Source organism: Arvicanthis niloticus, chromosome 26, assembly GCF_011762505.2.
Source record: "Arvicanthis niloticus isolate mArvNil1 chromosome 26, mArvNil1.pat.X, whole genome shotgun sequence".
Taxonomy (NCBI): domain Eukaryota; kingdom Metazoa; phylum Chordata; class Mammalia; order Rodentia; family Muridae; genus Arvicanthis; species Arvicanthis niloticus.
The window spans coordinates 18,903,654-18,917,464 of record NC_133434.1 but is presented as its reverse complement, the minus strand read 5'-3'; the positions used below and the strand labels follow the sequence as shown (position 1 = coordinate 18,917,464).

The following is a 13,811-nucleotide window of genomic DNA, read 5'->3' as shown; positions in this document are numbered from 1 at the left end:
GACTGGCTCCTCAGAGGGCCCGTCCCGCTTCTCTCTCAGGAGAGCGCCGGCTTCCTTCCTGCACCTGCCAGCTTCCACGGCGACGGGCGAGCCCGCTCTGTGGGAGTCTCCTGTGGGAGGGAAGCGTTTCTCCGGAGCACGACTTCCGGCCCGGAAGGAAGCCGCCGCCTTTTCTCCCACCCCGCCACGCGAGGCTGCGGCGCACGGTATGGGTGTGTTTGTGTGTGTTTGTGTGGGGAGGGCGTTTCGAGGGAAGGCTGCCGAGAGCGCCGAGGCTGCGGCGGGGCAGGGAGCCCGCTGACAGACATGGGGGTGTTTGCCCCGACTTCCCCTTGGAAACTTCAAGCTCTCCCTGAGGCACTGTAGACACTCCCCGGGGCCCAACGGAAGGCCGTGTCCATGCCCCTTGTCCCCATTCTGTCCCGGGAGTGAAACCGAGCCGCCGGGCGCCGTCCCAGCCCAGCGAGAGCGGGGAATGCCCCGGTCCACCCGCAGGCCGCGTTCCGCGCCTGCGCCCGCTCTGGCCTGGGTCCCGGAGAGAGAGCCGCCTGGCGGGCTCGGCTGGGGGAAGGCAGCCGTAGCCTGGGCCTCGGGTGAGGGCACTGTAACCGGTGGGAAGGCTGCGTTTTCACGAAGGACTCGGGTGAAGCTGCAGAGCTGCCTTTCAGCCCTGACTCCTTGGCTTCCTGGGTCGGAGGAGATCTTGTAATGGAGTGGTTCTTCGTCTCACACTAACAAGATGCCTGATTTCCTCAGGATCGAGGGGTGAGTGAGCATCGGGACGGTGGCACCAAGCCCCTGATAGCTACACATGTGAATATCGTTGTCTTCTGGGTTTGGAAAGTTCCGTACAATATAGGAAACAAAATGTCCTGAGTAGAGATATTTAAGTCATTTAAATTTTTTTTTGTACAATTCAGCTTATTTATTTATTTTTTACTGTTGACGTACGTGGTGTTTTATGCCTTCGAATCTACGTGTCATTGCAAGCGAATTTTGAGATTTGATTTCTTGCCTCGACACTGACATATCTTTTGCCTGGGTCCATGCAGCCTGGGGTCAGGTTAACAGCTTTAGGACCTTGATTTTGAAAAGAAGAGTTGGGGTACAGTCTAAACTTGGGGATCCCCGTAGGTTAAAACAGCCAACTGAAAATGTTTGGGGAATCAAATTGCATCTGTACTGATCACAAACAGACCTTTCCCTCTTTGGTCATTATTTCTAATCTCCGTCGTAACATTTACATAACATTTGCATAGTGTAAAGTATTATAATTAACCTAAATACTCCCACTCATCCTAAACGTGGGGGAGAGGTAAGAGGATGAAGAAGAGGTAAAGGGCTACCTGAGGCTAGTTAAGATCCTGACTACAAAAAAAAAAACAAAAAAAAACCACTCCTGACTTAAAATACACAGGAGCATAGTTTATATGCAAATACTATACCATTCTAAAAGAGAGATGAGCACCCTAGGATTGCTTTGTGTGTGTGCACACGTATGTTACTGAGGGACTGAATCCAGGGTGGCTCTTAGGCTAGGCAAATGCTCTAGCAGCCCATACTTGGATTTAGTTACCTTTAGTGGTCCTGGAACCAATATCCCATGGCTTGACTACTTGACAGAGAACTGAATTATATGGTGCTCATAGAAACAATGTTGAGCAGCTTTGTGCAGTTTTAAAGACTTAATGTACACCATCCCCTTTCATCTTTACATACACCATAGTCAGGTATCATAAAGTTCAGTAATTTTTTTTCTTTCTTCATTTCTTTTTCTCTTTATAATTTAATAAAAATAAATGTATTGCATATTATTGGTTCATTTCAGATTAAAGAATGTCACGGGTTCCACTGGGGAAAGTCCTCCTGAGGAATGTCATCCGGCACACAGATGCTCACAATAAGGTAGGCAATACAATCTAGTTACTGTCCACATTTCTTGAGAGCATACAGTAAACCATGAATTATGTAGGGAGATAACAAAGATGCATAAGAAACAATCATAGTTTGAAAAGTACTATGAGGATAGTTACAAATTGCTTTAGTGCACCCAGGAAGGAATAACAAAGTCTGCCTTAGAAAAAGTAGAATGATTTCACAGAATGAATGGTCTCTGATATTTGAGCTGGTTACTTGATGAATAATGTTTACCAGATGCATTGTTTTTGCCTGAGAATTCTTTGCACAAATACAGAGCAACAGAGCAGGGCCTAGTGATGTGCACAGGTGATAATGTCTCCTATATGCAAAGCCCTCATTCCAGCCCTACTCCTCAAGCATTCATCACTTGGTGGGAGACATTATGCTTCTAGGAAGTAGAAGATACAGGAGCAGTGATGGAAGATAAGACGCAAGTGACAAATTAGAGTTGTTTTCATGAAACTTAAGAGATAAACTTTCTCTTCTGGGCAATAAAGAAGTCATCAGCTAGGAGTAGTGTCTCCCATATTTCATACCTGTAAGTGCTGTTTACCCTTGAGGGAATGAGGGGGTGTGCTTGCCACAAATGTGAGTTTAGACTGATGAACTGTCGGTGTGGTAGAAAATAGACAATGGAGAGAGACATTGGGAGGATGATGGGCTAAGTGTGCCGGCTTAGAGATGGGATCTAGGAGACTGTGCTGTGATGGGAGTGGAGTGGCTGGGAGGAAGTAATGAAGGGAAAACAATGGCAACGGACAAACATGAGACACACTTTGGTTTTGAATATGTTTATGAATGGGAGCTTGATGTTGAAAACTCAGACTTGGAGTCAAGAAGGAGAATTAGAGCTGGAATCAAAGTTTGGGAATGTAGATGGTCACCTAAGAGTGCGCCTGTAATGAAAAGAGCAAGACCCCCTTGTCCCGTTTTCTTCAACACAGTGTACTCCTGGCTTGGTCGTTCCTATCATAGTACTTAGGTATTAAGTACTGGGGGTTGAATCTGTGAATCACTGAGAATCACTAAGCTTATTGTCTAGCTGGTCTTAATCTCAGTCTGTATTCTGGGCAGGCCTTGAACTTACCACTTTCACAGTGACTATGGTCACCGACTTGTGCCCAGCTGTTACTTGAGCAACAGGTGGATAGAAGTGTAATAGTTACTCTTACTACTTAAGACAGTTGTGTTAATTCTACTTCCAGTTGCATAGGGACCTTGGATTTGAGAGTGACAGATTAAAAACAAAGTAGTTCTAGCAGAGGTTTAACCAAGTGCGTAAGAGAACTTAGAAATAAATACAATGTGCTTTTGCTTTTGGCAGTTGTCTTCTGCTTTCCAGAATATTTTCTGTTAGCTATGTTGCTTTGTTTCTGTTTGTGACAAGAATTTTAATGTGAGCCAGGTCTGATGTACATGGCTGTAATCTCAGCATTGAGGAGAGTGCCAGGAAGTTTGCTTAAGTACATGGCTAGCCGGTTGTGTGTGCCAAGAATGCAGAAAACAAACAAAAAGGGGCTGGCGAGGTGGCTGCTTTCCCACAGGGTCTGGGTTTGGTTTGGTTCTCAGCTCCTGCATGGGGCTCACAACCATCTGTAACTCTAGTTCTGGGGAATCATTCACTCTCTTCTGGCCTCTGTGGGCACTTTATACACGTGGTACACAGACAAAATATCCATTCACATAAAGTAAAATAAGACAAGTTAAAAACAAAACAAAATGGGTGGGAAGCTGGCACAGGTAAAAGCATTTGCTATTGCAAGCCTGGTAACCCAAATTTGACCTCCAAAATCCTGGTGAGAGGCCAGATGCAGTGATACAAGTATGGAATCCCAATACTCCTGCGTGGTGAGCACGGTGAGGGTAGGGACAGAGAAATTGGCCAGAAGCTCAAGGGCCAGCTAGTCTAGAATATGTAGTATAGCAACAGAAAATAAGAAAGACCGTAACTCAGTGAGATGGAAATCAAGAACCAATTGAAAGTTCTCTAACACCCCATGTGTGTGCCATTGCATGAATGTTTCTCCATCTCCTTCCCTTTCTTTCCCTCTTGCTTGCTCTCTCACTGTCATACACACACAAAATAAGTACATAAAAATGTATTATCTATGGGCTGAAGAGATGGCTCAGAGGTTACGGTCCCGAGTTCAATTCCCAGCAACCACATGGTGGCTCACAACCATCTGTAATGGGATCTGATGCCTTCTTCTGATGTGTCTGAAGACAGCTACAGTGTATTCACATACACACATATAATAAATAAGTAAAATCCTTAAAAAATGTATATCTGACATCTACTTATCTGACTTTTCTTAATGTAAAAAGAGATTATGCCTAGGGAATTTACAGCCTTATCCCTACTGGGTTAAGGCATAGGCCTATAATTTCAGCCATCTAGGAAGGTGAGGAGAGGCTGGAAGACCACAAGTTTAAGGCCTGCCTAATTTAGATTTTTGTTTCAAAACAAAACCACCACAAAATAAAAATACCACCACTGTAGCAGGAGATATTAGAAAAGACTGCGGCCTCCTGGCTCCTGGCTTAGCCGCCATCCAAGTTCCTGCTCTGATGCTCAACAACCGACCAGAGCTCCAGAATCTCACCAGCCAGCTCTCCAAGTTCCCACTGGCAGATCACTACCACGCCTTTCCTGTGCTTCAACCCCCCCCATGGCCTTTGAGGGGCACATCAGGAAAATGTGCCCCTCAAAGGCCTCGAACTTAGTGGAGAACTCTGTGAGAAGAAAAACACCTCACAGAGTTTAGGAACAATGGTAACTCAGTCTCTGGGTGCAACAACTAAAATCTAATCTTGTAAGCCTTATTAAATCTAATTCTCCGGTGGTGGATCCATCCACCATGATAGGTGGAAATTACCACTACATCTTGTCCATGTGCTCACCGCTGTAAATCCCCATTCCTTCTCTCTTCTCCTATCCAGCCTGGAAGCCCCACCTGCTGGCCCAGTGATTGGTTCTTTTATTCATAGGGGATTGGTTCACAAGAAGTCACCTGAGTACTTGACTCACTCCTTGTCTGCAGCCCTTCCCAGATAATTTAAGTGAGCAGAAATTAACATCAAAATGCAGGAAGCACAGAGCCATCTATAGCAAACCACCAACAAAAAACAATAAAAGACAAAACAAAACTCTACAGGCAGGGGTTGGGAAAGGTACCAGGCCAGTAGAGGGAGTATTGCACGGAGAAGAAAAACAAAGCTAAGCAAATCTTTCTCTAGCCTGGAGGAGATATATACCTTTGATCTCGGCAGGAGGCAGAGGCAGTCTGATCTCTGAGTTCAAGGACAACCTGGTCTACAGAAAGAGTTCTAGGCCAGGGGTACATAGAGAAACCCAGTCTCGAAACAAAACAAAAATACAGAACAACAAAACCCAAAGCAAAAAGGAAACCTGTCTACTTGTTTTAAGAATATTGGTACGGTCTCTAAGGTTTTGCAGCTTCTTTGTAAAATATTCTAATGGTGCCTGCTTTGCTGTCCTGTAAGATCACTTACTATTGTGACTAAGATCATATTGTATCTCAGAACCATGTAGGGTTATTATTTTCTTGTTGCAGTAGGACTGTAAAACTAATGAGGTGATCCATGTATCTCTGCAGGGCTCAAAACCTGTTACTGCATAATTGTAGATTTACTGTGTTAGACTGGTTAGTTAGTCTTTAAACTCCATAGAGAAACCAGAATTTACTTTCCAGATCATCTCCTAGTCTGTATCCTAATAGTTAGGGCAGATTGTACTTTCAGTTAGTTTGTTTTCTGTAATGCAAAGAGCTGTTTTTAGTGATTGGGTTTTTGTTTCCTTTTTTAAAACATCTAGATTCAGGAGGAGTCTGACATGTGGAAAATCAGAGAACTAGAGAAGCAGATGGAGGATGCTTACCAGGGGACCAGAAGGAACACAGTACCCAGCAGCTCAAGGTGAAGTATGCCTCTGAGAACCAAAATAACTCTCATCTTTTTAGAATTACTAACTTTAGCTTTAAGACATTATGGTATGTTAAGGATAGATGCATTCAGTTCAGCAAATCAGTAAGCCTTCCTTGTTTCCTAAATTTAGGTCCAAGCATAACAGTGACAGCTGTGATAACATGACTAGACTGAACTAATCCTCAATGGGAAATTAAACATTCTCCTTGGACTACTGTAAAATTTAGGTTTTATGGATTCCAACCTTATCTAATAGCTTGTAACTTAAGATTTTCTACTGGAGTATATTCTTCCTCCCTCCTCCCTTCCCTCTTTCCCTCCCTTCCTTTCATCTTATAAAAATTGTGTGATTTGCTGGGCATGGTGCATCATGCCTTTAGTCCCAGCACTCAGGCAGAAGCAGATAGATCTTTGAGTTTGAGGCCAGCCTGACTTACATAGTGGTTTCCAGACTAGCCAAGACAAAAACAAAATTAATTTATTTTACTTACTGTGTTGGCAGTGTTTTATATGATGTGTGAGTGTATATGGGTGTGCCAGTGCACACTTGAAAGTCAGAGGATAACTTTCAGGGATTTGTTCTCTTAACAACTCTAGGTTCTGGGACTAGAACTCAAGTCATCAGGCTTGCCAGACAAGCACTTTTACCTCTAGCCATCCCTGGAGTCTTATAATGAGTTCCTCCTTTAGTCTATTACACCTTAACATTTGTTTTATTTATGTATATGTGTCTGTTGGTGGTCAGTAGGGGACAGAAGGTGGCACTGGATGCCTTGAAGTTGTAAGCTGCCTGACTAACATGGGTGCTGGGATTTGAACTAACATCTCCCAAAACTGCTCCTAACCATTGAGTCAGCTATAGCTTCAGCCCTAGGTATCTTTCACAAAGTTATACTTACTATTTTTGCCAGGTTTGTGGGCTTTTATATTTCCTTGGTAATAATTTGAGTGTGAATATAAAGGATTTTGGAGTGACTGTGTTCTCTTCGAGGTGTAGGGTGTATTATGAGTAATTAGGAATATCTCTAGGGCTTCATATGCTTTTTAAGTATAAGAGATAATAGGTACATGAGGTAGGTCAGAATCCTGATTTCTAAAGCTAGAAATCGAAATCTAAAGCTAGGGAAGTATTAGAAGAAAAGAATTACAAGTGAGTGAGCTTGTGGAGTATGTGGACTCTGGTGTAGTACTAGGTTAAGTGTGACTGGTACCAGTGTTATATGGTGCAAAGGTAGGGTCTCAACATGTTCCATAAAATGACATCACAGATTGCTTATGAATCTAAAAGTTTGTCTCTTTTCATTTATAGTCGGATGAGAAGTGATGGTTTTGATGAAGAAAGTCAGAGAGACTACTGGAGGTCAAAGAATGAAATTTCTGGGGCCCTGGAAGATGGTTTTCTTAAGGCTAAATCCTGGAACAAGAAGTTATATGATTATGAATCCAATATACCAGACAGGTTTGTGATTACATTCTTGTGATCCCTAATGGTGTTTGGCTTGAGAATATGTATTTGTTGAAATTAATTGTCCTAGGGCTGCAGAGCTGGCTCAGTGGTTAAGAGCACCTGTTGCTCTTGTAGGGGACCCATGTTTGGTTCCTAGCACATACAAGGCAACTTATAACTGCTTATAACTCCAGCTCAGGGGATCTGACACACTCTTCTGACCTTTGTGGGCATCAGGCATGTATGTGTAGGCAGGCAAAACACTCATACACAAAAATTAATAAAAATAAAGCTTAAACAGATTGCCCCCTTAAAAGCTTGTAAGTGGATATGCACAGTAGTACTTACAATGGCTAAGAAATGGCTACCGCCATTTGGATGAATGCATTAAGCAGAATGTAGGCTTTCCTTATAGTGGAATAATACTTGGTACTAAAAGGGATAAGTACTAATTATTTATGCTTAGCCTCGGAAACTTTACAAATGTTAAAAGAAGTCTGATACAAAGGCCATATGTTCTTTGTATTATGTAGTATGTCCAGAATGGAAAATCTATAGAGACAGAAATACTCAGGCTTGTTTTGGGCTACAGGTTCTGCACCTGACATGCAAATCCTTTAGAGTGTCCCAGAGTGGATAACATGTTGTAGTCTGGGAGAACTTCACTGCTAAAGAAAAGACCATATGAAGTCTGTAGTGTCTGGTAAAGGACAGGACCTCCTGTGTCTGGTATGATAGTAGTATAGAAAGTAGAGCTATCACTGAGGTATTGTGTGGTTTTACTGTGCCACTTTTTTTTTTTTCTCTCTCTCTCTGTGTATATATAGTATTCATGTAATCCAAGATCTAATTTTGTTTTAATTTCCAAAAATGATATGCATTGCCTCATAAAATACATGTATTATGTCACCTTACAGATGGGGTCACAGTGGTTATAAAGAGTTGTATCCTGAAGAGTTTGAAACAGACAGGTAGGTAAATGCACTTACTGGAACAAAACCAAACACCTCAGATGAATACAAAATTGTGCCATCAGTAGCATTCCTAACATTTACAAAGGATTAGTTTGTCATTGAAAATATAACTAGAACCTGGAATGGTAGTGCATGGCTGAAGTCTCAGCTATTCAGGAGCCTGAGGTAGGATTGCCTGAGTCCAGGAGTTTGAGTCCAGCCTGGGACATAATGTCTTATTTCCAAAACAAAGAAAACAAGCCGAATTTAGTTGGGAAACAATCCTGATGTATCCTCCCAGACTGAAGTTTGTTTTGTAAGCCTAAGGGTTTAAAAAAATAACTATGCAACATCATCTGTAGTGAACATGTTCCAAGATGCCCCAAACGTTAGATATTTTATAATCTGTTTATTTTATAGTCTGTCTTCCTATCTTCCATATTGTTTTTTAAAAATTATTATTATAAATACAGTACCTATTAGAACCTTCTCTGTTCTGTAAGGAAGTATCTTACTGTTTCCCTTAGCCATATACAAATTGTCAGCATCATGCTTGTGCTTTGGGGTCATTGTTAAATAAAATAAAACAAGCTATACCAAACAGTGGATCTGATAACCCAGATGGCTATAAATGACCTAAGATGGTTGTAAGTAGACACAGGGGATGATTCAGGCCCTAGGTGGGACACAGTGGAATAGTGAGGATTTTCATCCTCTTATTCAGAATGATAAGCAATTAAAATCTTATAAATTATTTCTGGAATTAACCCTGGTTGGCAGGAATCCGAGAAAATGAAACCATGAATAAGGGAGCAGTGGTATTTGGTATTTCATATGTAACTCAGCCTGGCAGATCAGGAGTTTACCTTTTGACAGGATTTCCTATAGCTCAAGATGGCCTTGAGCCAGGCAGTGTTGGTGCATGCCTTTAATCCCAGCACTTGGGAGGCAGAGGCAGGCGAATTTCTGAGTTCGAGGCCAGCCTGGTCTACAGAGTGAGTTCCAGGACAGCCAGGGCTACACAGAGAAACCCTGTCTCAAAAAAAACCAAAAAAAAAAAAAAAAGATGGCCTTGAACTCTTGACCCTCCTGCCTCTACCCTCCAAATATTGGGATTATAGGTATATACCAGTATGCTTAGCTCAAATTAGAGGTTTTTTTTTTTTTTTTTTTTTTTTTTTTTTGTTTTTCGAGACAGGGTTTCTCTGTGTAGCCCGGGCTGTCCTGGAACTCACTCTGTAGACCAGGCTGGCCTCGAACTCAGAAATTCGCCTGCCTCTGCCTCCCAAGTGCTGGGATTAAAGGCGTGCGCCACCACCGCCCGGCGTCAAATTAGAGTTTTAAAGATAAAGAAATAAAACCTTTGTAATAATAATAGATGAGCCACACAGTAACCATCAGAACTCTCATTTGCTGGGTATGTATTGAGACGTCTCTTTTTGTAGTTCTGGGGGTGTAGAACTTGTTATGTAGAGGAAGGCCTCAAACTTGGGAGGTCCTCTTGTTTCTGCTTTCTGAGTGCTGGGATTATAGCTGTGCACCACCATACCATACCCAGCTCAAAGTTCTGACTTACAGTCAGATGTTAATAGTTTACCTAGAGTGCTGAGTATTAAATAGAAATGTACCTTTTCTTTCCTCCATAAAAGTCTTGTCTTTTCTTTCAATAGTAGTGATCAGCAAGACATTACCAATGGAAAAAAACCATCTCCACAGATAAAATCATCTGCCCATGAATCCCGAAAACATAAGAAGTCCAAGAAATCCCATAAGAAGAAGCAGAAAAAACGGTCACACAAAAAACAGAAGAAAAACAAAAAGGAAGCCACAGACATAACAGCAGATTCCTCAAGTGAGTTCTCAGAGGAAACTCGAGCTTCTAGTACCAGGAAAAGGAAGCAACCACACAAGAGCAAGAAAAAATCCAGGAAAAAGTCTCCTAAAAAATCTTTACCTTTAGGGGAAGACAGTGATACTTCTCAGTCAGATGATTCTGCATCTAGTAGTTCTGAGGAAATCGAGGAAAGAGACACTAAGAAAACCAAAAGGAAAAAGAAAGACAAGAATGTCCATGTTCCCGTGCCTGACCCTGAGGTACAGGAGAGGACAAGCAAGCGCAGGAACTGGAAGGTGGCTACCGATGCCAGGTCTGCCGAGAGCTCAGAGGATGACTAAGTGTGGGAGCAGCAGTCCTGTTTTCCACTGACTCTTAAAAAAGGGGGGGCGGGGTTTGCTGGTGACTCCTGCAGCACAGGAGTCTGAGGTTAGAGTTGTCCTGCCACAGATACCTTTTTTCCTATTTTGGCTTGTTAATCTCCATCCTCCTTTGTTAATAGGGAATCTGGTATTTTGTTAAGGTGTCTTGAAGAGATTATTTTTTTCAATTAATCACTTAGGGTAGAATACCTGTACAGCAAATTAAAGAACCCAGAAAGCAGAACTCAGTAATGACCTGGGCATACCAATTGGAATGTTGGATTTGGGGGAATCAAGAGTCCAGGATGAAGGAGGACTGAAGTGTAGTGCTAAATAGAATGGTTTGAAAAGGAGACTTTGCTATTCATACAGGAGGTACACTGCCTTCAGCTTTGGTGCTTTGATTCTTCTGCAGTTGGGTCCCTATAGGCATCTAGTTTACTTAGTGAGGAAATAGTTATAAGATCTTTTCCCTTTATGGTAATATCTACAGATGACTGCTAAGGAACCTAGGGTTTTCAGCCTAACTTCCCTGCTGGTCAGGGTCTACAGCTACATTTAGCATAACCCAAATATAACAGTAACTGGATAGTAAATGTTTTTCTAGTTCCATTGCTGTATATTGCCTAAATGGGCTCGTGTTGAAATTATTTGTTTAGTTGTCCTATCTATCAAATGGAAAGAATTAGGAGGTAGTTGCCAATGATGCTTTCAAAGAGATTCATGGCATCGGCCATCTAAATGTCTTTTTTTTCCTTTTTGCTGAGTTGGGGATTGAACCGAAGGCCTTGCATATACTAGGCAAGTGCTCTACCATTGAGCCATACCCCCAGTCCTGTTGTTTTCCTTGTTCATTTCTAATTCTATTAATGGATTTTAGATTTTCCCTGAAACCAGTTGAATCAATTCCAAAATGAAACACACTTCTCAGGGACATACCCACTTCCCAGTCTGACTTTGTGTTTTGATTATCAAGAACATGTTATTTCCCCCTGCTATATACTGTGATCCTGATATTAAAAGAAACCAAAATACCACTGGAAAGTGGTTGGCAGAACAGTTGACTTTTCATTAAGAGGAAAGATAAAGTGACATTGTCAAGGTTTTTGCTTTTGAGGTTGTCACTTTGGTACTGAGTGAAATGCATGAAATGTCATGGTTCTGCCACTAATTGAGTTCTAGAGCAGGTTAACTAACCTCCCTGGCCTTACTTTGTCCGTGTGTAATACAAAGATACTTCATGGTTAGCATGACAGACACCAGCAATAGAATACGATAATGCTGACATCCCATGAAGTGGCATTTTATAGTTTTAACTAAATTTGTGCTCTTTATGGAACATTTCTAATAAAGTGCTTGTTCTTAAAATAAATGGTTGGCCAGATGTGCCCTATCCCTTGATTATGAGCAGGTGCAGCCTTTTGGGATACTGAAACACTAATGACTTTAGTACTCAAACTTAAGTTCCATGGTATATTCTTTTCCTTGGGTTTAGTGGAGGGAGAGTCTAGTTACTACCTCATAACCTTCTAGAAGCAAGTAATACCTTTGTTGGAAGTAGTTTTGGGCATTTTTAATGCAGCTTTGTGCTACAAACGTACTGATTCTAAGCACAGACTCAGGAAGATGGTCCTGCAAAGAAGGCACTTCCACATTTGAGTTCTGACCTTACCTTCCTCCCATTTTTAACAGACTTATTTTTTCCCCAAGGAAAGCACATTTTGCCTGATTTACCACCCCTCCCCCCCCCCCCCATGTTCCATCTTTTCTTGGTCACATAAGCAATAAAATTCTGTTCTAATCCATGCCTTAGGCTAAGGCTTTGATGGTTCCTCTAATCCCCTTAACAATGGTTTAGGGCCACTCTTGAAAACCTGTACTCTCCCATTTGCATTACCAGCCCTGGAACATTTCTTATTAGTGTTCCTTAGAGATGATTATGTTGAATCCTAAATTGGGATTTAGAAGAAAAAAAAATTGGAGACTTCACATTTATTAACTGGTGTGATACAAGTTGGAATTACTGAATTCCCATAAATAAAATTTCACTTTTGAACATTTGCTCTCTTACTTTTTAACACCAACAGACACGTTGACAAGTCTTTCACCACTGGCCATTCAATCTGCTTAGTAACAAGTCTTTTGGTCTACTGTCCTCCTTTCTGTACGATCTGGGCAAACCGACCGGTAATAGCAAGAGTAGTGTCAATAAACCGATCCACACAGCTAGAGAGGCAGTTTTCAGTGCGGGAGTCTAGCCGACTTCCTGGCTTCTCCACACACTTATCCCAACATAGTTCCATGAAGTGATGCACCTAAGGGGAGAGAAAATCCTTTAATCATTAGGGTATGAGATATCTTACTTAGTTCCTCATTCTGTGGCTTATAATAGCATATGGTAGGATCGCTTCAGGACTACTCTTTCTTTACTTTGTCACCAGTAATGGCCCCAGATCTGCGTCCTTACAGACAGTAAATTCTCATTAGAACTCATACTTTTGCGCAGCGATGTTGGGGCATGCCTTTAATCCCAGCACTTTGGAGTCAGAGGCACGTAGATCTAAGTTAAGGCCAGCCTGGTCTACAGAGGGAGTTGCAAGACAGCCAGGCTACAGAGAAACCCTGTCTTCAAACCAACGACTCATATCTTCACAATTCTCAAAGCAACTAGCAATATTATAAAATTGGAGAAAGGACACTAGTCGGTTCTTGATAGCTATCAGTATTTCCAAGGTTATCTTGATTAAATGGTTAAAACCCTAGTTTGAAATATGCCTGAAACACTCGAAACCCTGCCCCACACCAACTGAGTCTACACTGATTGATTGCTGCAGCTTTCTCTAATAATGATCACCATTTCCAAATACATTATCACACGATCCAATCTGAGGCAGGGGGCAACAACGAACCCAGAACTCAGGGTGAGGACCCGTGTCTTGTCTACAGGCACCAATGCTCCAAGGTCAGAATCCAGAGATTCCGAATGCAATGCTCCTGTAGCCCAAACCTTTCCGCTGCTTTCTAACCCTTTCTTCCCACGCAGCGCTTGCCTCTCGGGTACTGAGCACTGTGGGTCACTAGGGCGGGAGGCGCAGCGGGGTGGGCCCGCTGTGCCGCAGTGTCCAGAGCTCCGTGAGTGCCGGGGATCTGCGCGTCACCCTCCTTTCCCTCTTCCTCATCCTCGTACCTGTGCAGTGAACTGCGCCTTCTGCTGCTCGGCGGCCACCAGGCGTTGTAACTCCGCTTCGTCCGCTTCACCAAGCTCCGCCATTGTCAGCGCCAGGGGCTTCGCTGAGGCACGCACGCGCGGAGGCAGCGCGCCGCCCCCTGCCTTCCGGTTCACTCTTGAG

General features: G+C 42.6%; 2 protein-coding genes across 5 annotated transcripts; one reads left to right on the top strand and one right to left on the bottom strand.

The window, feature by feature from the left end:
- Positions 1 to 65: 65 nt before the first annotated feature.
- On the top strand, positions 66 to 12,517 carry Nkapd1 (NKAP domain containing 1). Of its 4 annotated transcripts, XM_076925139.1 has the most exons (7): positions 76 to 206; positions 669 to 765; positions 1,829 to 1,905; positions 5,756 to 5,856; positions 7,175 to 7,324; positions 8,230 to 8,283; positions 9,936 to 12,517. In XM_076925139.1, exons 3-7 carry the CDS (start codon positions 1,837 to 1,839, stop codon positions 10,438 to 10,440), a joined length of 879 nt encoding a protein of 292 aa, XP_076781254.1. In that variant the 5' UTR covers positions 76 to 206; positions 669 to 765; positions 1,829 to 1,836; the 3' UTR covers positions 10,441 to 12,517. The 4 variants fall into 4 exon arrangements, with proteins under 4 accessions (XP_076781255.1, XP_076781254.1, XP_076781256.1 ...); XM_076925140.1 differs by lacking the exon at positions 669 to 765 and having other exon boundaries at positions 66 to 206; XM_076925141.1 differs by lacking the exon at positions 76 to 206 and having other exon boundaries at positions 243 to 765; positions 9,939 to 12,517.
- Timm8b (translocase of inner mitochondrial membrane 8 homolog B) lies at positions 12,439 to 13,810 on the bottom strand. The gene is made up of 2 exons (XM_076925144.1): positions 13,649 to 13,810; positions 12,439 to 12,776 (listed from the first exon to the last, which is right to left on the bottom strand). Exons 1-2 carry the CDS (start codon positions 13,730 to 13,732, stop codon positions 12,609 to 12,611), a joined length of 252 nt encoding a protein of 83 aa, XP_076781259.1. The 5' UTR covers positions 13,733 to 13,810; the 3' UTR covers positions 12,439 to 12,608.
- Between the last annotated feature and the right edge of the window lies 1 nt (position 13,811).